This window comes from Vidua macroura, chromosome 19 (assembly GCF_024509145.1).
Source record: "Vidua macroura isolate BioBank_ID:100142 chromosome 19, ASM2450914v1, whole genome shotgun sequence".
Classification (NCBI taxonomy): domain Eukaryota; kingdom Metazoa; phylum Chordata; class Aves; order Passeriformes; family Viduidae; genus Vidua; species Vidua macroura.
In genome coordinates this window covers 4,005,782-4,030,917 of record NC_071589.1, presented here as the reverse complement: position 1 = coordinate 4,030,917, position 25,136 = coordinate 4,005,782, and the positions used below count along the sequence as shown (strand labels likewise).

Sequence of the window (25,136 nt, the reverse complement as noted above, 5' to 3'; positions counted from 1 at the left end):
TTAAGGCATATTTATAAAGATCTCACCTACCAAAATCTACATTTTGCAGAATGTGCAGTTTCAGTCCAGCTTTAATCTCTGATTTAATACATCCTGCCCACTGGCATGCTGCAGTCCATTCACTCAGTTTTACTGTGCCATCCTGTCATCACAACTAATTTAATTCCTGTGTCCCAGATCGGAAATAAATTGACTAAATTCAATGATAATCCCTGTGTTGCTTTTTAGTTCTAGTAGCACATGTCCCTTATCCTTGAAAATGTATCCAAATAAAGCACTTGGTGCAGCACTGCAATAAAGTTTACAGTCAAGTCTGAATATCGTAGGAAAAAAGTTCAGATTTTTCCTCTCATTAATTTTGTACTAAAATTTTCTGTATTTTAAGAAATTCTTGCTACCTCTCATAAGCTCATGCACATCCCTCCTAAAGATAAATGTAAGGAACTGCACTATAAAGTGGAAATAAAACATTTCCACAGAGCAACCTGAAAAGCAATGAGCATTTGCCAGACAAAGGAAATTCAAAGAAGGGTCACTTACAGGACTGTAAACAACCCCTGACCCTTGTCCTGAGCATGAGCAGAAGGTTTGGGCTCTCTGCAGGACAGGTCCCCCCTTCCTCCGATGCTGAACCACAAAAAGCTGCACCACTGCTTCTGACAGATGAAACAATAAACACCAAAGCTGCTTAATCTCTAACATAACTATCCTTATCCACTGCTGTCTTCTTCCTGATCCACATTCTATAGCAATAGAAGATGTTTAAATACATGGATAATGAACAAAAAAAAAAAAAAATCAACAGATGGAGAAATGCAGTCCCTAAATTTCAAAGAAACAAACTCACAAGCATACCTGAAAAACTGAAGTTATTAACTAGAAACTTAACCGTGGCAGTTTCCAGCAATTAAAAGCAAAGCTGTCACAACACAGACAGAAATAGTAACATCCCACAGAGGGAAAGCAGAAGGCTCTGTGTCTCACTCGTAACAGAAATGAAGAGCCACTGCATTACCACGTGAAAATGAATTTAGTTACCCTGACAGCAAAAACATCTGCTGCTGAATTGTGATATTAAAAAGTCATTATAATCCATTATAGAACAGTGGAACCTTTTCACACAGAAATGAGCTGATACAGAGAACAAAATAAGCAATACTGTGAAAACAGAAATATTCCATTTAGATAGAAATTGTTCTTATGTATCATAATTCCAATGTTTTTTATGTAAATAAGTTTTGGTGGGACTCACATACCTCTGCTCCCTTCTCCTGAAAGTAAAATTGAGTGTTAGAAACATGAGATGTCACAGTGCAGATGCTACAGAATTCAAACTAAAAACATTCTGACCTCTCCCTTTCTACATAGGAAAATCTTAGAAAGAAAAGGACAGAGTTTCAATAAATTAGTGTTACAGAATCTTCATCATGCAGCTATTACTTTATTTTCCTGAATTCATATTACTGAAGTAATATTTAATTTCTGCTGTATAAATCATAAGAAGTGTTTGAAATATAAGTTGTTTAGTCCAGCCCTTATGTTAGTCTTGGCTCTTCTCTAATTCAGATTCTTTGGGACTCTGGGAAGCTCCATTTGCCTGTCTGTCACCTAATTACCCACCAGTAAATGACAATGCATTTGAGCTGGCTCAGAAGTGAGACACAAAAACATCTGTAAGCCATCAGTTGCAGTAGAAAGACATTACCTTGCCTCTCTTCCTCACCCTTCTGAAAGCTACAGCTTCATTAATTTTTCTCCCAGGGAACCTGGCAGCCCACTGGCCCCGAAGGGGAGGGCATTCCTTACCTCTGCTGCTTCCTGACCCTGCTGCAAAGCAGCTCCACTCACTTCCCAGGCAGAAAACCCACACAGAAAGAAAAACAGGCAGTGGTGGCAGCGGGGGAAATAGTTTCTCCTAAGCTCCATGAATTGAGTTTACACATTGAATTGAGTTGAATTGTGCAAGGGGAAAGGGGCAATTACTTGTCTTTGAAACAGATAAATAACTACTAACAACTAAATGGAAAACTGCATCTGTCTTGACAAAAGAGATGACACATGCTGTGTTATGGTTCACAGAAAATTAATCCATATATTCTTGTCAAAAGGCTGCCATAGAATACCCAGCAAGATAAGCCAAAGCTTATGCTGAGAATCCCAACAAAACTTTAGGAACATAACAATCCTAGTAAGATATACTCCCCTCATTAAACAGACACAATGAATAAAAAGTACAAGCACATTTTTTAAACAAGCTCATAAAAATAGCAAACATTTCAGAAAGAATAAACATGAATTTACCTTTGGTTTTTTGTTCAGCAGCCTGAAAGAAGAGAAGAACAAAACAAATCAACTACTTGTCAATACTGCAAATTATACCTAGTAATTATAGGGCCAACTTTTTGCAGAAGCTGCTACCATAAATCAGGCACTGGTTTCATTTAAGGACTAGAGAATGTTAGTTTAACTCCATGTGATAGGAATGTGGGAATGGCAACCTCTGTCTGCCTGAAGCCAGAAGCAGATGCCAAAGAGGAAGTGTAAAGAATGACAAGAGAGGGCAGCAGCCCATCCACCCTCCTGAGGGGCAGAGGCTTTCTGGACCCCACTGTGTGAGTGAACCCTTAAGCACCCAGCAGAATTAACTTCTGTGACTTTGTCCAGCATCCCGTTGAATCCACCCACGCTATCAGCTTTCTCAGAAGACCTGTTTATTTTTTAATCTGTTTGGAATATATGGGTTTTTTTTTTTTATGATGCCTGATTTTTATACCACAAAAGACGATCAATTCTTATTTCAAATTAAAACTAACTGTGCAATCCAGAAAATGAGGGAGGAGAATGCCCAGCAGTGGAAATGAGCCTGGGATCCCAGAGTGCCTCCAGCACCTGCTGGGACTGATCCAGGCACTTCTGGCTGAGGAGTGGCCACGGGAGCCAGGCGTGGGAGCAGCCCCTTCCCAGCAGGGCACGGTGGGCACGGGCAGTGCCAAAGCCCTGGCACAGCTGCTTGGGCAAGGATTCTGTGACCACAGCCTCTCCCCAAGCCAGTGGCAGTGGTCCAGTGCCAGGCTCACTCCCAGAAGTGAAGCTGCAGCATCAGTACCCACACTCACATTTAAAAGTGAAGGGATCAATTACAACAGGAACACGAACAAACCTTTTTCTGAGCACCTTCCTTCTTTTTCTTTTCTTCCTGCTTTTTCTTTTTCTTTTCTTCCATCAAATGTTCCTCTTCTTGTGTTTCTTGTTCTTTCTCCCTGATAAAAACAAATGTTAGGAAGAGCTTTTCAGTAAGATGAAGTTTCTCTAGGAAGGTGAATAATCCATATTTGCATTGCTAACTTTCTACATCTCGTGTCTAAAAAAGGCTGCTTCTAATGCTGCAATAAAAGCACTAAAAAAGAGCTGTTCCAAAATTGAAACTCACAACAAATAAAATAGCAGGCAGTGAGAATTCAGAAAGGATAGATTTTATTTGGAACCTCTTTCCACAATCACTCATAAGTGTTGCTTAATATTAGCATATTCTAGGGAAAGAAAGTTTGAAAGTGGAAAAAAAAGGAACAAACCCAAGTAATTAATGCAAGTTCTGCTGGCTTTCAGCAGCTGTGATTCACAATATACCTTGAAGATCATGAGCAAGTACATTACTTTGCAACTATTTTTCTCTTTTTGATCAAACACATGCTGCATTAATTTTCCATACGCATCAATTTTGTTCTCAAGAGTTGTAAACTAAGGCCCAGATGAATTCCAATAATCATATTTTGTGCTCATCCTATAAATTCTAGCTGAAGAATTTGCATTAATGCAAAACAAGACTGTTCCAGTATCATCTTGATTAAAAATTAACCTGAATCGTTCCAAATCAAGAAGAAAACCTATCTGAAACCTTCTTTTCTCTGCTTCCTGTGTCCATCACTGAAATAAATGGTTAGAGCAATGACCCTCCCCAACATCCTTTTCAATAAATACCAATGCAAATAATTCATTTACTTCTCTACAACTGCTTTATCTTCCTTGACAGCTCTTCAGGTCCTGATCATTTATCAGCCTTACAGATCTTCTGAGAAGGCTGTTTCTGATGGGCTGAAGCCATTACCATCACTATTATTAGATTCAAGGTCTTCCAATTACTCCTCAAGACCACTTTTAGCCTAATTTACTATTGCTTTACATTTAACTTGCCAAAGCCTGCAGCCCCCCTCCCCTTTCTTTGTTTGGATCTTTGTTGTTGTTTTAAAAAGTGTTTTTTAGTTACAAAACTCTTTATTTTTGGTCACAGTCTGTCAGACTGCTCTTTACCTAAAGGAGAAACCATTCTTCAGATTTTGCACATTGTGTCTTCAAACATTCCCCATGAAACATTTTGCCTCTTAACAAGTTTGCATTTTTCTACATAGTTTCCCTTTGTTATAAAAAAGGGAACATTGTAGCCTTCTGATATTTTTGGTGCTGAAGGGCACTCTGGGATTTGGCTTTTTCGCTTGCCTGAAAATACCGATCCTGGCCACTGCAGATGCTTTAATGCTTACACAGATCCTGTGTGGAACTCCAGACTAAATTAAAAGCAGATTCCCTTCCCTTGTGTCACCCCAAACTATAAACACTACAGAATGCAATTCACAGCTCTCAACTTAGGTGTTAGTGCCTTTTTAAGGCACTTTACAGCACTCAGACTATTTACAGAAGTGAGAGATATGGCAAGACCCAGGGTCTGGAATAGCAGCCAGAGGTTGGGCACATCTGGGAGCTCTTGGTGCACCACTGGAGGTCCAGACAGCTGAAATGGCATGAAGTATCTGTTTTTTAAATACTGATTCACCTTCTGTCATGGCCAAAAATTCACCACCTGCTCAGCTTATGCCAGTTCCAAAGGGCCACCTTTTAAACCCTGTACTGTAAACTGAGGTTTGGGAAACACCTGCCCTTAGGAACTGCAGGTGGGGATTTGCACTACACTAAAAAAAAGTTAAATCACACTTAAGACAAAGGTGCTTGAAATTGTACTTTTAAAAGGCTTCTTGTAGGACTTTGCAAAAAGTGATGACTTAGGTTGCCAAAAGAAACAGAGTTGAAACTGTGATAGATTTGCCTTTATCCCTGTTAGCTCAGTGGAGAACAGAAGTCCCCAGGACCTCAGAAACTACAAAGAAACAACATCCAGTCCCTTCATTTGCTGTGCTCCCTACCCAAGTCACAGCAGACTCTACAAAGGCCCTGTTCCAGTGAACTCCCCCAAGCTCTCACACTATTGCCAGAGGAAGTTCAGCTTTTTCTGGTTTTTGAAAGCAGGTGAATGAAACAAGTCCATGTAAAATGAGAAACTTCTTGGTTTCCTCTTGTTAGTACTTAAGAAACCCCACGCCATTACAGCAATTCCAGAACACCACAGTTACATTTAAATCCCCTTCAATACTCAGGGCAGTATTTAAAAACAAAAACAGAAAACCACACACAAAAACAAACCACCACCACCACTTTGCCTAACATGCAGAGTTTTCTTTAAGCTATAAAAGTATATATTACCCAACTTCCTAACAAGGAAGTTTCTAAACTTCCTAACAAGGAAGTTGGGTAATATAAGATCAAGTTCTGATCTTATATTTTAAGATCAAGGTTTTTTTCCTAAAATACCAGGTTGAAAGGGATCTTAAGAATCATCTGGTCCAACCTTTCTTGGTCCAGCCAAGCCTTTAAAGTGTCCAGTCCTAGAGATCAACTTTCTGCCAAAATTGTTCCTTACACTGGACTCCACTGTCAATTTTTGTTTCCAGGCAATGCAGTGGAATTTCCAAATATTCCAAATTTCAGGTCAGTGGATTTTCCAAATGGAAGAAGAGCAAACATTTTGCTCCTCTATGAATACAACATACTTTATTACCATATTAGCACAGCAATTACAACATCAGAGGTAGAAGTGCCACTCCTCACAAAAACATGAGGTTTGGTTGTGGGGTTATTTTTTCATTTCTGAGATTAAAATAGCCTTGGATTAGCTCAGAAAATGATACTGTAATTTTTAATGGAGCTCCATTTTCAAAACTGATTTACATAATGACACTTCTGAATACGTGCGCTTTAAATATGCTTAAAATAGAAATAAAGCTCCAAGCAGCCTCTCAGATGGCAACTCTTGCTGTCACTTTTAGGCAGAAATTAGTCATCTAAGAGCAAAACAAAAGGAAAACAATAAAAACATGGCTATATAAAGTTTGATTACGTTGTCAAAGGCACATGTTGCAGCTTTACTTCCTGAGCGACAATTTAATCTTTATTGCAGGAAACAGGCTAAAACATTTATGAATACAAAGCTCATGTTCAAAAGCAGGAGTGTCTCAGAATATCCCTGTAGGAGTTTGCCTTGTTCTTACATATGGATCTGAATGGGGAGGGGTTTTTATGAGCAAGGAGTTTTACTACAGAATGAAGTCGTGTTTTCACAGATTGCAAATCACTTATGAAATCCAAGCCTAACCCGAGGTTATCTTTAAAGTGCATGTGCTTGAGAGCTCTCTCAGAACAGGAAAGCAAGAGGAGCTGCAGGTCATGGCCACAACAACTCCAGCACTGTGGCTCTGGCCTGTCAGTGCCTGCTGCTGGTTTATTAATCCCTTTAAAAAATTAACAAATCTAGGCTGATTTTTTTTTTAAGCTAAGTAGGAACTTGAGTTTTCTAGTTGGATTGCTTCCACAGCTTAAGGCACAGCTGGTATTGTGGATCAGTGCTGAGGGGACATTCTGGATGCATTTTGCAATATTCCTTTTGGGAATAGTGTTCTTCAACAACCTTCAGGTAGAGTCTATTTGTATAATTGCCCATCCAGTGTTTTAGAGTTCAGAAGTTCCTGCAGTAATTGAGGGCTAAACACAGACCTATCTCTCTTGTCATTCTATGTCACACTGCTCCTAACCTCAACAACCTCATTAATTTTGTTGTATAAGCAAAAAACTGAAGGTTTATTTAATAACGTAGGAAAACTGCCTTTTCAGCACAGCATTCCTAATCTTTGCCTGCAGATGCCTTTGTCTGGTTTAGCAACCAGATTTCAATTCCAAGATACCTCTTGCACCTTAAATCCTACTTTATGCTGGAATAAACTCCCTTGACAGTTGTGGAAGTTGCTCTTACTGACAGAAATCCTACAACTTGCACACAGCTGCTCAAGCACTGCTCTGGTTTTGACTTCCCTCACCATACAAGAAGCCATCATGCATTCCTGCACAGGCATTTTTCCTAACAGTGATGATAGGAAAGGAAAAAAATGGAAAAAAAGAAAATCTTGTAACTAGAATTGTAAGGAACTGGCAAATATGCACCCAAATGCAGGCTGTGCAGGTTTTATGGAAGGAATTAATAGATCCATGCATTGTTACAGGTGATAACAGAGGGTTTGGACAGCACAGACATGAGCTCTCAAAGACAAGTTCTCCAAATCTGGTATCATACAGTTTCAAACAGAAAGGAAGAAAATGACTACTGAGGAAATTCTTCAAGATCTGATTGTAAGAAAGAAGTGGCTGAAATCTTGAAGGCGGAAAAGAGCTTGAAGGGTGGTGATGAAATGGGATCAAAAATAAACATCAAAATAAGAGCATCAAACTCTGGAAAGGCAGGCTTTGATTCCTTCAGGGCACCTGAAATACAGACCCATATGAAGAGGCAGGTGCTGTTTCTTGGAAATCACCAGGAATCTAAACAACAGTGCAGATACCCACACGTACAGCAGGAATCCTACACCGAGCAAGAGTCACCAGAGCATCTGCAATCCTTGTTTTCACAAGTGCTGGAACAGATAAACTAAAATTCTGTATTTGCCTATTGCTAATTTTCTTTCCTGCTTTGTCTTTACACAGTCCAGCTCTGTGACCTTTCCAGAGTAAATATGGGTGAAGGGAAGGAGCTGGTGTGACTGTTAAAGTGCCAGCTTTGTTCCCTTGATATCCAGGCTCAGTCATTAATCAAAAAGAGTCAAGCTGGTCCCTAATTACAAGCTCTCCAATCACCTCAAAAAAGAAAACAGCATGCAAAACTAGGTCAAATAAATAGGAAGGAAATATGAAAAAAAAACAGCGCAAACACACGGGGACAAACTGAGAGAAGCCAGAAAAATATGAGCACTGTGAGTGTAAAAAGCAACAACAAATCAACCTTTAAGTGCTTCATTAATATGCAAGAGGAAATATTAGTTTTGATTCTTGGTGGGAAGGGGGAGCAGTGACAGATGACCCTGGGAGGGCTGAAGTGACAGTACTTTTCTTCCTGCTTCAGCCCTCCCTAAAGAGGTCAGCAGGGAACAGATGGCCAACAACCGCCGGCCCTGGTGCGAGCCGCAGATGACGACACTTCTTTCTCCCAGGGATTTCTCCCCGGGATTTCATGGGGCTCTGGCCAAGCTGGTGCCAGGGGCAGCAAAGCACTCACAGCCAGGCTGCTCCTGCCCCACCTCCACCCCTGCAATGGTCCATTCTGGCTTCCTTCCCAAAGAGCTGCTGAATACAGCTCCAGGCAAGACCCTCAAGATGTGCTTAAAAGTCCCTTTGCCCAAAATTTGAGATGATCTGGCTTCTCAGAAAAAATCACATGAAATGGCAGGGAAGAAAAGGAGATGGAGCTAAACATTTTGCTACCACTCCAAAGAGGAAATCAGGCCAGCAAAGGTAAGAACAGCTTATAAATTCCTGAGAGAAATGGGATGTTCCCCCACTGGCTGGGCTTGCTGTCATTTTACCGTGTCTAAGTCATTGCAGGTTACCTCAAAGCACGAGCAGGTGGATGGATGGCACTCTGGAAGAGCAGCAGATGGCAAAGACTGTGCATATAACTTACAAAGGAAGAGAGAAAAACATCAACAAGAGCTAACATGGATTTGTGGAGGAAAAAAAAAGCCTGATTTTTTTTTTCCCCCTACAGCACAGTCCCATGTATTTTTGGAAAAGATGAAAGAAAAGCAACCAAAGTACATCATTGACTTTTCAATCCACATGGAGATTTTTGTTAGTAAGAATATGATTGCTTTATTATTTAATAGTATTAAGAACTATTATTTGATAATTTTAAGATATATAACAAAATTACAATAAAAATCCACAAAGCCCCTCCCACCTGATGAATTTATGTTGCAGTGTGCCACATGTCCAGCAGCAAAATTTTTATTAACCACCTGACTGCTGGAAAAATGTTACTTACTTAGTTTCCAGAATATATCAAGTCACGGGGCTGGAAAAAATTAAGGAGGGATAATATTCAGAGCATCCTGATGAACTCAAAATGCAGAAAAAAAACAGAGAATCAGTGAGAAAAAGCACAGGGTACCATGTTTGGCAGGAAAAATCCTATATAAATACAGCATAGGGAACAAGTGGCAGAACATCAGTTTTGGGGAGACAAAAAAGCAGGTTCTCCTGTGGATTTCACTCCAAAGGCAAACAGTGTCACAGATGGTCAAAAGCTCTTTAGCTGATGTGCTGGGTCCAGTTTGGGACCATCTACAGCAAGAGAGACACAAGTCAGCTGGAGAGAGCCCAGAAAACAGCACCAAGGAAATCAAAAAAGCACAGGCCCTTGGAAAAAACTTCACTTAATCTGAAGAGATGGCAACCCTGTTATTCAAAAAGGTGTTAAAGACAGAGGTAGAGAAGCAGGGAGTAAAATCTTTCTCCTTTAGCTGTAGTAAGTAGCACTGAATTTAAATTGCAACAAAGAAGATTTGGATTAGGTAAAGAAAAATCCTCCACACTGAAACATTTTTAAAACTCCCAACATTAAAATGTATACCAAGTCTTTATAAATATACATTTGGAGAAGAGGAAAAACATAAAAAGAAAAGAAGATTTATGTTTTATGAAGCAACGTTGATATAAAGCCACACCAACCCCTAGATACAAAAACAATTAGAGAACTGGAAGCCTCTACCCATTTACAAAGTGAAATCCTACAATCTCCTTTCCAGGGAATTAGTGGGGGAAAAGCCCCCAGTCACACCACTGTGGACAAGATAAGTCTATGGAGGAGTTACATGTACAGTTGTGAGCACACAGCTTGAAACTACACCCTGTAAAATTTGAAAGTCTGGGCATAAAATTTGTTCCTGTGGGGAGTCATAAATGAAGTTCAATGAGAGTTTTTGTTTGACCTCAATTTATGATTTCTTGATCCCATGTTTTGGGGTTTCTCACTGTCCAATTATGTCCCTGTCCTGCAATTAAGCCTCATTAATAGACGATTTGCCTTGACAGGAGATTCCTTCCTCTGAAATATCAAGATATCATCCATTCTAACAGATGTGGGCTGGGACTTTGATACCTCCAGTTTCTAGTGAACTTATCTTGAAATGTCTAAGACAAAACTGATCTCCTGAACAGGGGCAGCAGCCAGATTCCTGCAGGCCACTTAGAAATTCCACCAAATCTGGAGTCTCTGCAGGAGCAGAGTCTAGCTGCCATTTAAAACCAACCAAGAACATCTCTGCATTAGCTGATGTAAAAAGCTGATGAAAAGCAACACATTCAATTGAAATTGGTGAAAACTAGAGGCAGATTTTAGGTTGTCCAAGAGATTAAATTGATAATCCTGCTCCTACAAAGTATAAAATAGAAATTCCAGGATCAAAAAGAGTTCCTGTGTTCCATGCTCTGGAACACAGTCTCAAGGCCGTGTTTCCAGCAGTAGCACACGGTGTTTCAAAGATGCCACTTTGGAATATTGGCTGAAGAGCAATAAAATCCTGGCAGGACCCCAAAGAGTGAAAAGGAGAATTCCAGCTGGTGTGTGCTGCAGGAGCTGGGCTCCCACTGGAAGTTTCCAGCTCACCCAGTGTTAACTTACAGCGACCCTCCTTTGTGTACACATAAGGTAAATAACCACTCAAGCAGATTAGATTAGAACAAAAATAAAGCAGAACAGGTAGTTACTATAATTCAATTCAAGATATTTTTCAAAAGCACACCGACCTGCCCTTGTTTTAGCTTCTACTGGTTATTACCAATGACTGGAAGAAGGGAGAAATTCCAGAGAAGAAAAAGTTTTATAAACTAAAGATGCAGATGAACTATGACTGATAAATCAGAAGTCTGAAGAGCACATATCTGAGCACTGCCAAGTCCCAGTAAATGTTTGCAGGGCTTGGAGTTGTTTATTTTTCATCTAGAGAGTTCCTTTTGGTTTTGTTATCCACTCCCGTTTCTCCTGGTGTGTTAGCTGAGAGGGATGGGTACTGATGAGAGCACTGGAGTAAAACCAGGGATATTGCAGATGTGTTACCCCTTCATTACTAAGTAGTGCACACTAGAGTGGATCTGCAGAGCAAAACTGTCACTGCAGATCCTGCAGTGTCACTGTCCCTGCTTCAGGTGGAGCCTGGCTCCAGTCTGCTCCCATGCAGCAGGAAAGCATTAACTGCACCCTTGGAACTCATCATCCAGTGACATTTTATTTAAAAGGAATCTGATAACTGCACTCCAAGACACATGACGCCAATCAAAGCACAGCAAGTGGGGACAATCACCTGATCAATCATGGAAGTTCCAATCCAAGTGAAGAGATTCATGTAGATAATCCCACAGGTTCGCCCCCTCTCCTGTGGAGGTGTTGCTCTCCACAGTGCAGGGTTATTAGTGTACATACAAGCTCCAATATGGGGCAGCTCAAGGAGTCAGTAGGTAAATCTGGGCATGAGCTAGAACTGTACACCAAACCTCAGCCATTTATGCATTTCAGGCATGAACCAAAACAGAATTTGCTCCCTCAATCTGCTGACAACACCCCAGGTGCTCCACCATGGGCACCACTCAGGCTACGCAAGGACCAAAAGTAAAAAAGCCCCACAACCCCCCAAGAAAAAGCTTGCATTAAATTCATCACTCAAAGCAGGCTACAAACAGCAAGAAACATGCTATGAAAAACAACTCTCCTCCCCAGCAAACATGGACTGATGGAAAAATTAAGCTACACACTGTGAAGGGTGCAGATAACCAGATTTACATTCCCAGCACTGCCTCCCTCCCAGGCCTGATGATAATTACCAGCAGTTGATCTGGCATCTGCTCCACAGCTCGTCCCCAATCTTCCTGGGGACGTCCCCAATTTCCTGGAGCACAAAGGAAAACAGCTTTGGAATCCAGCAGCTCAGCAAGAGCACAGCATGTTTGTCTCTCCAGATACTGTTGGCTATTTTGGTTTCTGTGAATACTTCAGAAGATGAGAGCCCTGTGCCAGTCCCCCTCACTGACCAAGTGTCACCCTTTAGCTGACCCAGGAGCAGAAACAACCCACAGACAAGCTGCTGGCTCTATTTAGCTGAACTCCAAGAACACTTTAGAGGAGCACTGCTTCCTGGGGCAGCTGCACAGGGATACTGCAAGGTAGGAGGCCAGGAAATAGGAACAGGAGCAGCAGCTCCACAGGATGTTTTGCCACGCAGGCTCAGAGCTGACCACTCCCAGGGACGGAGGCTGGTGGAGCCAGTCAGTCACCTGTCATCCTGAAGGGACAACGGGGTCAGGAGGGACAGGCCACAGCTGGGAGCACTGTGCAGCAAACCTTCAGAGCCCTCCAGCAAGCACAGACAAGCCTTTATGCTCCTCTGTTGATAAAAACTGAAAAGCAAGTTTGTGTAACTACAATGATGCCTGTAGGGATTTCCAACACGCCTAATCCTCCTTTCCCCTTCCATCACAGTTAGGTGCCAGTACTCAATTACTTCTGAGCCCAGTCACTTTGTCAGCAGCAGGTGAAAGCATAGTGAACTTATTTATTGCCAGAGCTGAAGACCAGGTTGGTGCTTTCACACAAGTGGGGCTGGACAACAAAACCTACAGCACCAAAAAAAGGAAACCGAATTTACCCTGAAGACAGTGTTTATGGTGCTGCCCTTTTGCTTATTCTAGGAATAAGGTGGTGCAAATATCTTCAGCAAAAGATCCCCAGCTTACAGCAGCCACAGGCACACAGGTCCATTGTTGGTGTCCACATTCATGAGTGGTTCCAGTGTGATTACACAGGCCCAGGAAGGTGAGCAACACCTCCCCGTAGGCAGAGGTGCCACAGGCACAGTGGAAAAATGCACACACACCGCCCTCATTCCTAGCCACAGGCAGGGAAGCTGCAGCAGGCATGTCCAAGAATAACACCAGCACACCAGCAGGACAGCGAGGAGCAGCAGAGACCTGACACACACATGTGGCACCCGACCTGAACACTCATCTGCCCATCTGAGATGACCCAAGGTCCCCTCCAGCCTGGGCTTTCCTGTGATACTAAAATCATTTCCTAATGTGTGGGAGAAGCTGGAGAAGCCAGTCTCTAGGAAGACAGGGGGTGGGCCTCAGCTACCCCAGCACTGAGATCTCCAGGTGCCACCCTGGAGGCACAAGTGGTGTGAGGTGCAGGACAGGGCTGCAGCCCCCACTGCAGGAAGCTCCTGGAGAGAGCTGGGCAGAGGAGTCGAAGGACAGCAGCCTCACAGGGCAGGGCTGTCTCGAGAGCTACAGTCAGGAAAAAATAAGGACACTGTTCCTCATGCTGTAGAGCCCAGGGTGGGAAGGATGAGCTGCTCTGTCTCCACACTGCCTTGGGAAGCTCAAGTCCCTCTGTGCTGTGTCACCTCATCATACCTGCTCCCACGTGGACAGGTAAGCTGAACACACAGCTCCTGACACAACAAGGCAAAACAAGATGAAAAAGGGAAAAGAGATGTCAAAAGAACTCCTTGTCTTAGAAACCAAATGGGAAATACACTTAAAGCAAATATGATGACAAGGATCTAAGTTTTTGTAAGATGTTTATTCTTTTAGAAGATGTCAGAATACACAAACCCATAATTTCCTTCTTCTGCATTTTTAAATTTGCTGAGTGAGCTCATTGAACATTCAAGCTGTTGTCTTCAAGTTTTCCAAATACCATTCTATTTAAAGGCACTGTGAATAGGGAATTCAATTTATCAAATGAATGAAAGAAGAATTCTTAGCAGGAACCCTGGTGAGCTAATCAAGAGTCACAATAAAATGTCAGGGGTCCTGGAATTCTCGGCAGGAGGTTAACACCAAATTTGATCCAGTCAAGGAAGACAAAACACACTATAGACTAATAAACTGTACTAAAAGTTGTGCATTGCAAATTTCTGAAAGTTTAAACACAAATGAAGAAAATCTACTTGGTTTGTGCACTTTATACACTCCGAATATTTCACTACAAAAATCAAAACACACTGTTCACCATAATCATGTCATTTAACTTCAAGAAAATATACTTCTTGAAGCTTTTAATACATTTTGACACTTTTAAATTTTTGTTCCACTGCATCTTCAGCTGCAAGACTGTTTTGAAAATTAAGATGGCAGCATAATTTGAGTAAAATAAGAAACAATTACTCTGTACCTATCTTTAGGCTGGAAACTGGATTCAGTTAAAGGTTTATCCTATCATCCAAAATCCAAAAAGGAAACAGCATAATCCACCCACCTTTCCTTCCACAAACCTACCAGAGTTTAAAAGATTAGCTCTGCAGTGCTGAAAGGGCAATCCTTAAAACTGGATGAACTTAATGGAAATAAACTTCTCTGTTCCTCTCTTCACTTTCCACTGTAAAAGCATAAATTAAAATATCAGACCCAGCATCAGAATGGGCCATGATCCATTTTTCAACTTAGCAAATGAATAGCAGCTCCGTGGGGGAGGAGAGACAGGGTAGGGGAGAGATGGGGAAAGGAAATAGCCATAAATGATCTTCCAGGACAGGAAAACTAGTTGCAGTAAATACCACTTTGGAAATCAATTTATGGTCAATTATGATCTTAGTAATAACTATTTTATGCCTTCATTTAGTGCATGAAATGCCCAGGGGAGCAAATATTCTCAGAAATATATCCAATATGTCTCCACGTTATCTGATCAGTAGATGCAGACAGAATTCCAGAAAGATCAGCTCTTGCTTGTCTGGATGCTGACTGAGGAATTGGGGATGGGGCAGGATGGAAGCACAATTTCAGTGCAGTTGGACTATCAGTGTTGCAATATCACCCAGATAAAAAAAGATTGTATCTATCAGTCTGGGTTGTTGGCTTCAAAAGCAATGAGTTTTGTCATCACTGCAGTATTTCACCTAGAAACTGGTGAAGTACATTTCATTCTCACAAATGTAAGAAGAAATTAAAGGTGAGGGTCTTTTTTTTTTAGGCAAATCATTATGTAAACATCCATCCACTAAGCCAACCATTGCTTCATTCAATTATTACATGTAAATGTGGTAGCAGAGTATAAAGACTGACATCTCTAATGCACTGTTGGTGTAATGAGATTACTCGGACCATTCTTTTTTCAAGTGAAGGAGTTGAGTTCTAGGAGATTGATTAGAAGAACAGAAATAGTAAAAATTACATATTCACCAAGCTCCAGCAAGTCCCAGATAATAAATCTTTCACCTGAAACAGTGCTATTTATACAGAGACTCTGCTCCTTAACAGCAGCAGTTCTATTACTGTGAGACACCAAATTTAGCTGCACACCTGGATCAGACATATATTTTATTATGATTAGAAAACATTAAACATTAAATAGCATTTAGTTTGCTACTAGTCTCTCCTCCCTCCTTATCAGAGGATGCTCCATCTCCCATATTAATTCATTTTTGAGAGATTCAAGATTAACATACACTTCATTATAGTTTACATCAGCAAAGAGAAACCAAATCATTTCATAGACAGGAAGATGTGAACAACACACGTAAGCCAACAGGTTATTTTTAACTAAAAGCATTTTTTTCTGCATCACAAAACAGGAATGAGTACTGGGCACTTAACAGCATTCCACCATAAGGAGATAAGGATGATTACATTTGCAGAGATGGAGCACCTTTTGTAAGAGAAAGAATTTCAAGGCAGCACCCATTTCAAAGCTGACAAAATTCAGACAACACAAACACTGGAAGCAATTCTCCTCTGTTAAGTAAGTTTGTGCACTTGGTAAGCGCAATTAAAAACACTGAGGGAAGAGGAAAGTTGTGCCCTGCAGATGGACAGAATGATGTTAGCAGAGGGACAGTGAGGAATCCTGCTCCTGCCTTTGGCAACACACTCGTGTAAAGAGACTTACTTGATTTACACACACACCCCATTAGGTTACGCCTGCAGTGCTACTAAAGATTTTAGTTTCATATTTCATGTGCAGGATCACCCTCAAGACTACTGTGAACATACACTGAGTTCAAGCAAAAACATTACAAACACCACCAAGACCACCTTCTATGATCTATTAATGACCTTGTAGGAACACAGGAAAACGGCAGTCAGCACTTTATGCATGTGTACAGCTGATTTTTTTTTTTCCCTTGGCATTCTCCCTGAACTGCTCCTTTTTTCTAGAATGGTTTGTGTTAAAGCACTGGGCTGATGCTCTTTTGTTTACCAGTAACCAGCTACTGTTTAAAAACAAGGATCTCCATTGTCAGCACCAATGAATGACGTGAGCATCAGCCATGAAAACACTTTGGAATTCTGAAGAACTAAAAGACCTGAGAGTCGGAGGCTTGAGCAGGACTGAAATGACACTGACACAACACAGATATCTGGCTCAGCTCAAAATAGATTTGGCAGAGGTCACCCTGGACTAACAATCGATCCGTGGACACACTGACCACCCAGAACGTGTTCAAGCCATGGATAAGCACTCCCTATCCCTCCACCAAAACAAACAGCTCTCCCACTTCCCATCAGGAAGCTTTGGAAATGTGGCATGAGAGAGAAAACTGTAAACTCTGTGTAAACAGAATACAGGAAGGGAAGAAAGGAATAGGAAGGAAAACAGCACATTGAGAAAAATCAGGTAATGCCATTCTAAGAGACTCCTCTTGGGCAAGACCATAACAAAGGCACCATCCCTTCAGAAAATCAGCATGAGAAAACATGCACAGACCCCAGGAACAAGAAGCTGGAGGAGAGAAGTAGAGCGAAGAATGGATCTCCCCCTGAAAACACCCATGGGCAGCAACTAAACATAGCCCAGGGTGGTTGTTTTCCTTGCGGTGGAAAGGGGGTGGCTGTTATCTTTTCCTAAATGAGCCTATAGCTGGTAGCTGCATGATAACTATTTTGAGATATATAAACATATTTTTCTCTGGGGCTTAATTACCACAAAGGACGCCAACCAATTTGACAAGTCAATTTTTCTCTCAAATAAAATAAAATAAAAAAAAAAAAAAAAAAAAAACAAAAAAAAAAAAAAAAAAACAAAAACACCTGAAAAATCTCATTGTCTACCCATGCAGAGCTTAAAAAACAGTCCAAACATCCAAGGGATAAATATTAGGCATTTTCAATACAAAGCAATAAGCAATTGTTACCATTTCTCATCACCGAGTTCCTAAAACGTAGAAGTTCCAGACTGAAATCTAAGTAAATGTACATCTAGTTTGCAATTTCTTAAATGGCTGTACATTTCAAACCCCAGAAAAAGCAGGCTGCAGATAGCTGTTTATTACAAATGACTTCCACCTCCTCCACAGCCCTCAAAGGCAAACTATAAAGCTGTGTGCAAAGCCAGACAATCTGGGCACCCAGCCATAAACCATCACTGCTGCAGCACAGATAACTGTTCTCCCTCTCAGCCATCCTTGGCTGCAAACCCACGGGGAAGAGCTCCAGAAACCAGACCTCAGGACCGTCAGAGCTTCTAATATTTTATGAACTTGAATTACAACTACGTTCGAGACCTCAGCGCTGAAAAATTACAGCACTGATTCACACCTGGGTAGAGACCAAAACTCACTCGGATTTGCCTGGTACCCTGAACCTCGAGATGCAAGAACAGCCAGTTATTTTACAGCTGCCTTCAGTGACAGAAGCCTTTTTACTGGAAGAAAGAGAGAGACATGCTACTCTCTTCAAAAAAACAGACAAAAGAATCAGATGCATATTTTAGAGTAGGGCTGCATTTTCCACCATCTTTGACATGACCTCAAAGAGCACAGTGACTGTTCTGTGCCAGAGCAGGCAGTTTGTTTATGCTCAAATCCAGACATTTGTATCTTGGGCGGGAGATTTTAAAACATGTTAGTGACAAGGTAGGAAGGAGCACAAATGAAGTTTTGGAAAACACAGTTGTAACTGCATTTGGGAATCCACAGTGAAGTTAACCATGATTAAGTAATGACAAAATAAGCCTAAGTACATCTCCTTCTGGCATTTAAGATGTACAACTTAGCCATGCTTTCAGTTGACAATTTTCCTAACTAGCACAGATTCCTAAAGGGAGATCAAATAATACTTTGATTCCTCTGCTTTCATACATTAAGAATAACCATCCTTCATTTTACCAACAGCATTTGCCAGTGAAGAGACAGCACAGAGCACATAGATCATTTAGTAATGCAATTTACTGTCACTTCTAGATCATCTCCCCATTCAATAAAGTATACTTCTCTTCTAAACACTATTTGCCCTGGCTGATATCTTCTTAATACAGCTGAAAACCTCAAGCCATTATCACTAGAAGGCATCAGCTGATCCTAAATTGGCTAGACTGCAGCGTCACAGGCATTTAAGAGGTTTCCTTATCATTCATCTTTAATACTGAGGGATCGACACACTCCTACCTGCAGCTTCTAGGCCAAGGGGAAACCTTCTAATGGTATTACCATTATCTTGTAATCTGAATTTTAAACAATTAAAACAATAGCACTTTTGTGTTGCAGATCTCTACTGTTACAAAGATGATACATTTTTTATCAGTTGTCATGTTCAAAGGCCTACATAGAACACTGATTTTTTTTTAAAAAAGCAGAAATATGCACTCTGCATTGAAACTGATGAACCTTCTAAGAGAAGCAGCACTGTAACAAAGCACACTTAAATATCAGTCATCAAGAGAGGCCATTTGGTTTACTCAGGAAAGGTTTGGTCATTTTATTTTAAATCTGCAGTTCTTTTAGTCAATACGATCTGGCAATTCTTTCCAAATGAAAGCCTCTTTTTACTGAAGCAGGGGATGGCTCCACCCCTGACCTCCTCCTTCAGCTTGTTTTGGAAAGGGGCCAGATGACAGCATTTGGAAAAGCGCATGTTTATCTCGGCGAGGCCAGCTGCTAAGTTAACATATTACCCGTTCCCACATCCCCCGCTCTTGGTTAAGTCTTCACAGCTAAAACTGAAAGTAAACGCTGCCATTGGGCTTTTAATAAATGTAACACGAAAGAGAAAAGGAGTCTCCATGGCATGGAGCATCTGAGGGGCTGCAGAGGTCTAGGTCATTTTGAGTGAACAGCAGGCAGTAACTCTGTCAATAAAATTCCTGGCCTTTCTGAATGAAGTGAATGAAAAACTGAAAAATAAGCGGTTTTATTTCTAGATTAATTTAAGGATATGCTCTCTTATAAGACTGCCACTCAGCAACAGTTTGCTCCACTACACAAGGAGATTATAAACCCTTAACAAAACCTTTCACTTTATCTTGTTTTATTGTTGGTCCATACTTGGCAAGGTATGGGACATGGGAGCTTTGAGAACTTCAACAAAGAATCTTCAGATTAAAAGTAGTCTTATGGCCAATTATATTTTTCTCATTTTTAGGAAATTCCATCTCATTATTTTCAAAGTCTTAAAAACCTCTTTCAAGCAAAAAGAGTACAGAATTACCTGACTTCCCTCAAACATTAGTGAAAGATCTCAACTTATCAAAAGCAGAGTGTGTTATCTTATCAGAAAAGACAATTCCTGGAGAAGAAACCAGAAATTCAGGCGGAGGTGGGGTTTTCATTGATCCCAGCAAGGTCCAGCAGGCTTTGCAATGGGCAAACCCATCCACCCACAGGTGGTCAGAGACAGATTTTGGAGGAAGCCAAGATGCCAAGGCTGAGGGCTGAACCCCCAAGTCCCCAAATGGTTTTTAGCCCGAGGGGAGTGTCCCAGAGCAAAGTCCACTCTGCTGTGGCCAGCGGGGAAATGGCACAGCCCAAGGCTGCCCACAAGGACAGTCCCAGGCACTGCGACTGACACCCTGCACCACTGACAGCTCCAAAATAACCCATGTGCTGCAAAGCTGATGTACAGCACACACAAACCACCCGTGTGTAACACAACAGCTCTTAGTCTGATGGATACCAGACTTAAATCTGTCAATATGGGAATCCACACATAGAACAGGAACATTAATGTATGTTAAATACATCCTGCTGCAATCCAGATGAGCTCTCAATAAAAAGGTTCATTGCTACAAACGAAACCTTTAGACAAAAGTACAAAACACTGCCTAAAATACAGCCCCGACTAATAGCCATCCCTCTCGCCCTGGAGCAAGTCCTGGCTGCAGCAGTTTTCCCTACGGCAGCACCTGTTCTCCGGGGGCTGGACTGTAACCAACCTTCCTCATCTCGGGAAGCCAGGCAGAAATGATCCGCTCCCCTTTGAAGATAAGGACAAAGCCACACAAGGCATTATTACACTGCTGCTGCTGCCCTTAAGCACTCATTTTCCCTAAAAAAAGTTGAAATTAATCTGATTTACTACAGCTTTTTGTTTTCACAGACTGTGAGTCCCGGGCTCGGAAGCAGCCAGGTTAGGTTATCCACCAGCCGGGCTTCTGCAATCCCAGCCAAAAAGCACCACAGTGCTCCCCAGAGCGGCCCGAGCCTCCAGAGGCTGGAGCAGCTTCCTCATGGGGTATCCAGGGCTGACACTGATGTTTTCACGTCTGGAAAGAATTCCAGAAGCCACAGCAGGGACGCCAGCGCATCCGGGGGCTGTTGCTCAGCACACCATTTTGAGCTCACAAACAACACACAGGAGCAGGCAGCCAGACATCCCAGGGATTCCTGAACCCCAGGAACCGCGGCTGCGGGAAGGAAACTCCGTGATATGCTAAGCACAGGTTGCACCCACTGCAAGTCACCTCCTATTTCCTTGGAAAACACCAGGGGAAGCAGTGAGAACCCGTGTGCACCTTCCCACTACCTTCTCGAAATTATTATTTTGTAAAAAAAAAATGTAATATCCGAGAGGAAACTCGTTTTAAATTCTCAGTCGTCGGGGAGTCCAAAAAAAAAAAAAAAAAACACCAAAAAAAAAAACCCCACCCACCGCCGGGAACGAGGGCAGGATTTGGAAGCCATGCCAGGCTCTCCCAGCGCATCCAGCAGCAGTGCAGATGTTCTCCTGCTCCTCCGCTCTGGCATTGTCCTCAGGTCCACAGCACCACCGACACCCACCTGATTTAAAGCTCTGCACCACCGGCCAGCCCACTAACAGCGGGATTTATTGGAATTTTAATTACCTTAACCGGCCTAATGTCCACAGCAAATTTCTGTACATAAATTAGCATAATTCGCCAGATACATACATATGCAAACGAGAGGGAAAAATATGCAACAGACACGGGTATGACGTCCCAAAGATTATTTCTAAATTTAAACTGGCTGTTAGAATAATCGAATAAATATCGTCTCGCAGATACACTCGAGTTGTAACAGAAAATAAACTACTCACAAAGACCTGCAGCATTATTTTTAATGGGAAAAGAGGGGGGGAAACCCAATTGAGTTCAATAAATCCCATAATTGAACCTTCAACTAATTACATATTAAGAAGATTAACCTTTGACACAAACTTGTGATACAAACAAAGAAGCCTCGAACAATTAATAAACTTCCAGTGTTTCAAGATTTCTCAGGTTAACAACTGAGCCCTCCCCATTTTCCTCCCCTTCTGCGTCGCAGTTAAAGGAATAAACTCTGTTTAATATTCTCTCTCCCCCTGGACATTCCAGGTTTAGACGAAGATCTCTCTGTGAATACTCAGGAGAAAATTACCGCGGATCCTCACAATCTCATTACGCGGGGGGAAAAGAGAAAAAATAACCCAAAGCTAAATATTTTAACTTTTAAGAGAAAGCAGCCATGAAGGACAAAGCTGGAGCTCATGTGCTCGCCCACAGGGCAGCACTGCTGGCCATGCCCACGATTTCCCAGCCCTGGGACCATTTCCAAGCCGCTCTGCGATAATTTTCACACGTGTTAAGTTTTAAAGCAAGAGCACACGGTCATGCCTTGCAGCAGAAGCTGCCTTCGTGTCATGTCTGAATGGCACAACATGCTCACAAATGGCACTTTCTGCTCGCTGTTCGTGGCGAAACAGCGATTCCGGACAGAGAAAAAATACCGAATTAATTCTACCATTAAAAAAAAAAAAAAAAAAGGAGGTTGTTCACATTTTTAAAAAATCGTATAAAAATAAAAGGGATTTCGAAATATTTGGGGGTGTTTCTTGCTTCGCTGACTAATAAGCAGTTTAAAAATAATAATAATCTAGTTTAGAGTTGTGAAAAAGGAGGAATGCACCGGCTCTGCAGGTCTCTTCCCCTGCTAACTTCTACCGTGCCCGGATTAAGAGAGGCTCTTACCCCTTCTTACCTTTTAGTCTTTTCTTTATGGGGCTCTTTGGCAGCTTTCGATTCAGTCGTGCTGTAAGGAAACAAGTGAGTATTTTGTCTACTGTGTAGGGGTCTTTCTGACGTGTTCCTTTCTTATTTTTAATGCTTCTTCTTTTTTTTTTTTTTAATTTTTTGTAAATGTACCCGTAATTTCACGAATATGAATACGAAAAAAATCTCACACGGCCAAAAAAATCAAGTTTTTTGTTGTTGTTGTCGTCGTTTGTTTACCCCCCTCAGGGAAAAAAAAAAAAAGAAGTCTGCCACACAGGAGATGAAAAAAAACCCAACAGATCAACAGGAAAACACTATCCAAGTAGAAAAGCAAAGAGCTTCAGTGTTATCCAGCCCAGAGGAGAAGTGCAGCAAAAGCAGGTCCAATTCCAAAACAAGCTTTTGATTTCCAGTGAAGCAAAATAAAATAAAAAAAGAAAAAAAAAAAACAACAACAAAAAATAACCAAGACCAAGAAACCAAGACAAAATACACGTTCAAGTCCCCAGCTAAATTTCTGCACGAGTGTGTCTTAAATACAAGTTTGCTTTCATGTGTTGCAGCAAAACCCACGGAAAGCCAGGATTTGGAGTTGATCGGGATGAGTTCTGGTGTGTGTGTCTTGATGGGTTCTCAGTCCACATGGAGGAGCATCTGAGGGGTTTTTCAAAAAGTGCAAATCAAAAAAAAAGAGAAACTGGGATCCAGAAAAGAGAGTTTTAAGATGGATCCCCCCTTCAAAATAAAAGGAGGAGGGGGGTGGAAAAAAACCTAAACCACCACGGCGGAGGCACGGGGGGGATGCGGAGTCTCACATGGGGCTGCGGGCAGGAGGAGGATCCCGCCGGGAGCTCCGGGGGGGCGGAGGATCCAGCGGCGTCTCTGCCAGGGGAGGAGGGTCCGCGGCTCCGCAGGGACCCCGCGGGCGATCCGGGGCGGGAGGAGGATCCAGCGGCCGCTCCCGCAGGAAGGAGCGAGCGCGGGGAGGGGATCCGGGGAGGAGGATCCAGCAAAGTCTTTCACGGAGGGAGGAGGGAGCGGGGAAACCCGACGGTCGGCGTGCCTGGCTCGCAGCGGGATCCGCGGGCAGGCGGGAGGGGGGCGATCCCGCGGCTCTCTCCGTGTCCTCCGCGGGGATCCGGCAGGGACCCGCGTGGGCGGCGGGGAGCGGGGCAGCCGAGGCGGCGGCGCGTCCCCGGGGAGCCGCAGCAGCGCCTCGGGCAGGGTCGGTCGGTCCGCCGGGGTGCAGAGGGGGAGGGGGGGGGGGGGAAGAACGCAGCGCCGCTCGCCGTCTCTCCCGCTCGCTCTCGCCTCGTCCGCTCGCAGGGCAGGCGGTGCCGGGCTCAGTGCTGCCGGGCCGGTCCCCCGCTCCTCCGCGCCGCCGCCGCCGCTGCCGCCGGTGCCGCCCTGGGGAGCCGAGGAGCCGCTGCCGCCGCTGCCGCCGCCGCGGCCATTTTGTCGCTGACTGACAGAGCCCCGCCAGGCAGCGCGAGACCGCGGGGCGGCTCCGCGCGCGCGCCCCCTCCCGCGCCCGCCGCCAACAGGAAGTGCCGCGCTGCCCCCTCCCCCCCCCACCCAACCCCGGCCCTCCGGCCACGTGACGCGGGCGGGGAGGCGGGAGAGGGGGGAGCCCCCGCCGATATGCAAATGAGCGCGGCGAGGCCGCGGCCGAACGGCGGCGAGGCCGCGCGCGCGCGCGCGCCCCGCGGGCCACGCCCCCTCCCCCGCCGAGGCGCGCGCGCGCCCTCCCGCCAGCGCCGCGCGCCGAGCCCGCGCCCCGCGGGGGGAGGGGGCAGAGCGCTGTGCACCCCCCCCCCCCCAAATCGAAGGGGTACAGGGGGGTCACCCCCACCCGAAAAATGAGTGTCAGTGCTTTCACACACACACACACACACACACACACACACACAACAACCCCCCTGTGCCAACGGCGGCGAACGGCAACGCACCCCTCCCTCGCACACCCCCCCCCGTGGGTGGGGGGAGAGAGGACGGGAGAGATGTGTCCCCCCCAAAGGGCTGTAGAGGGGCTGTGTCCCCCCGGAAGGGGTGCACAAGGGCTCCACATGCACGCACACACGCTCCCGTGCGTATGGGCGTCGCAGCATTCACCCCTCCGTCGCACACCCCCGCGGAGGAGTGGGGGGGACGCGAGAGCTGTGCCCCCCACCCCCAGGAGGTACAGAGGGGCTTCACCCCCACCCCCGTGCAAATGGGTGTCGGTGCACTCACACACACCCCCGCACACCGGCAAACGGCGCTAGGTGCGCCCACCCCCTCCTCACAACCGCTGGGAGGAGGGCTGTACCCCCCAAAGGGGTATAAAGGGGTGCAGGGGGCTCCCCCCCACCCCGGGCTAATGGGGGTCGGTGCCTCAGCCCCCCTCACACACCCTCGTGGGTGGGGGCTCTGCGGGGGCTGGTCCAGGAGTGGAAAGAGGGGTTAAACACATTCCTGCTGCACCCCGAGTTGCCGAGAGCCCCCCCGTCTTTCTGCCAGCTGTGAGCACACACCTGCAGGGACACACCTGGCTTACACTCCCGGGGTACCCATGGAGGGCTCTGGGCCATCACTGGAGGGGATCCCCGTCCTACCCAGGTACCTCCAAAAATAATCCCGGTATTTTAAATGCACCCGTGGCTGAGCAAGCCCGGGGAGTTGTGCACGTCAGGCAGGGAGATGGAAATGTCACATTTCAGAGTGGCAGCGGCTGACTTGTCCCCCA

The 25,136-nt window shown here is 44.0% G+C and overlaps 1 protein-coding gene across 10 annotated transcripts in view; it reads right to left on the bottom strand.

The window, feature by feature from the left end:
• The window catches only part of TNRC6C (trinucleotide repeat containing adaptor 6C), a 99,425-nt gene extending 75,812 nt beyond the window's left edge, over positions 1 to 23,613 (bottom strand). For 9 of the 10 annotated variants that reach the window (XM_053994617.1, XM_053994619.1, XM_053994623.1 and 6 more), the window contains exons 1-3: positions 22,398 to 23,612; positions 3,161 to 3,260; positions 2,302 to 2,323 (exon numbers count right to left, since the gene is read on the bottom strand). In XM_053994617.1, coding sequence (XP_053850592.1) covers positions 2,302 to 2,323; positions 3,161 to 3,223 — 85 coding nt within the window. In that variant the 5' untranslated portion in view covers positions 3,224 to 3,260; positions 22,398 to 23,612. Of the gene's footprint in view, positions 1 to 2,301; positions 2,324 to 3,160; positions 3,261 to 22,397 lie in introns of all 10 variants that reach the window. The other variant, XM_053994621.1, reaches the window with a different exon arrangement.
• Between the last annotated feature and the right edge of the window lie 1,523 nt (positions 23,614 to 25,136).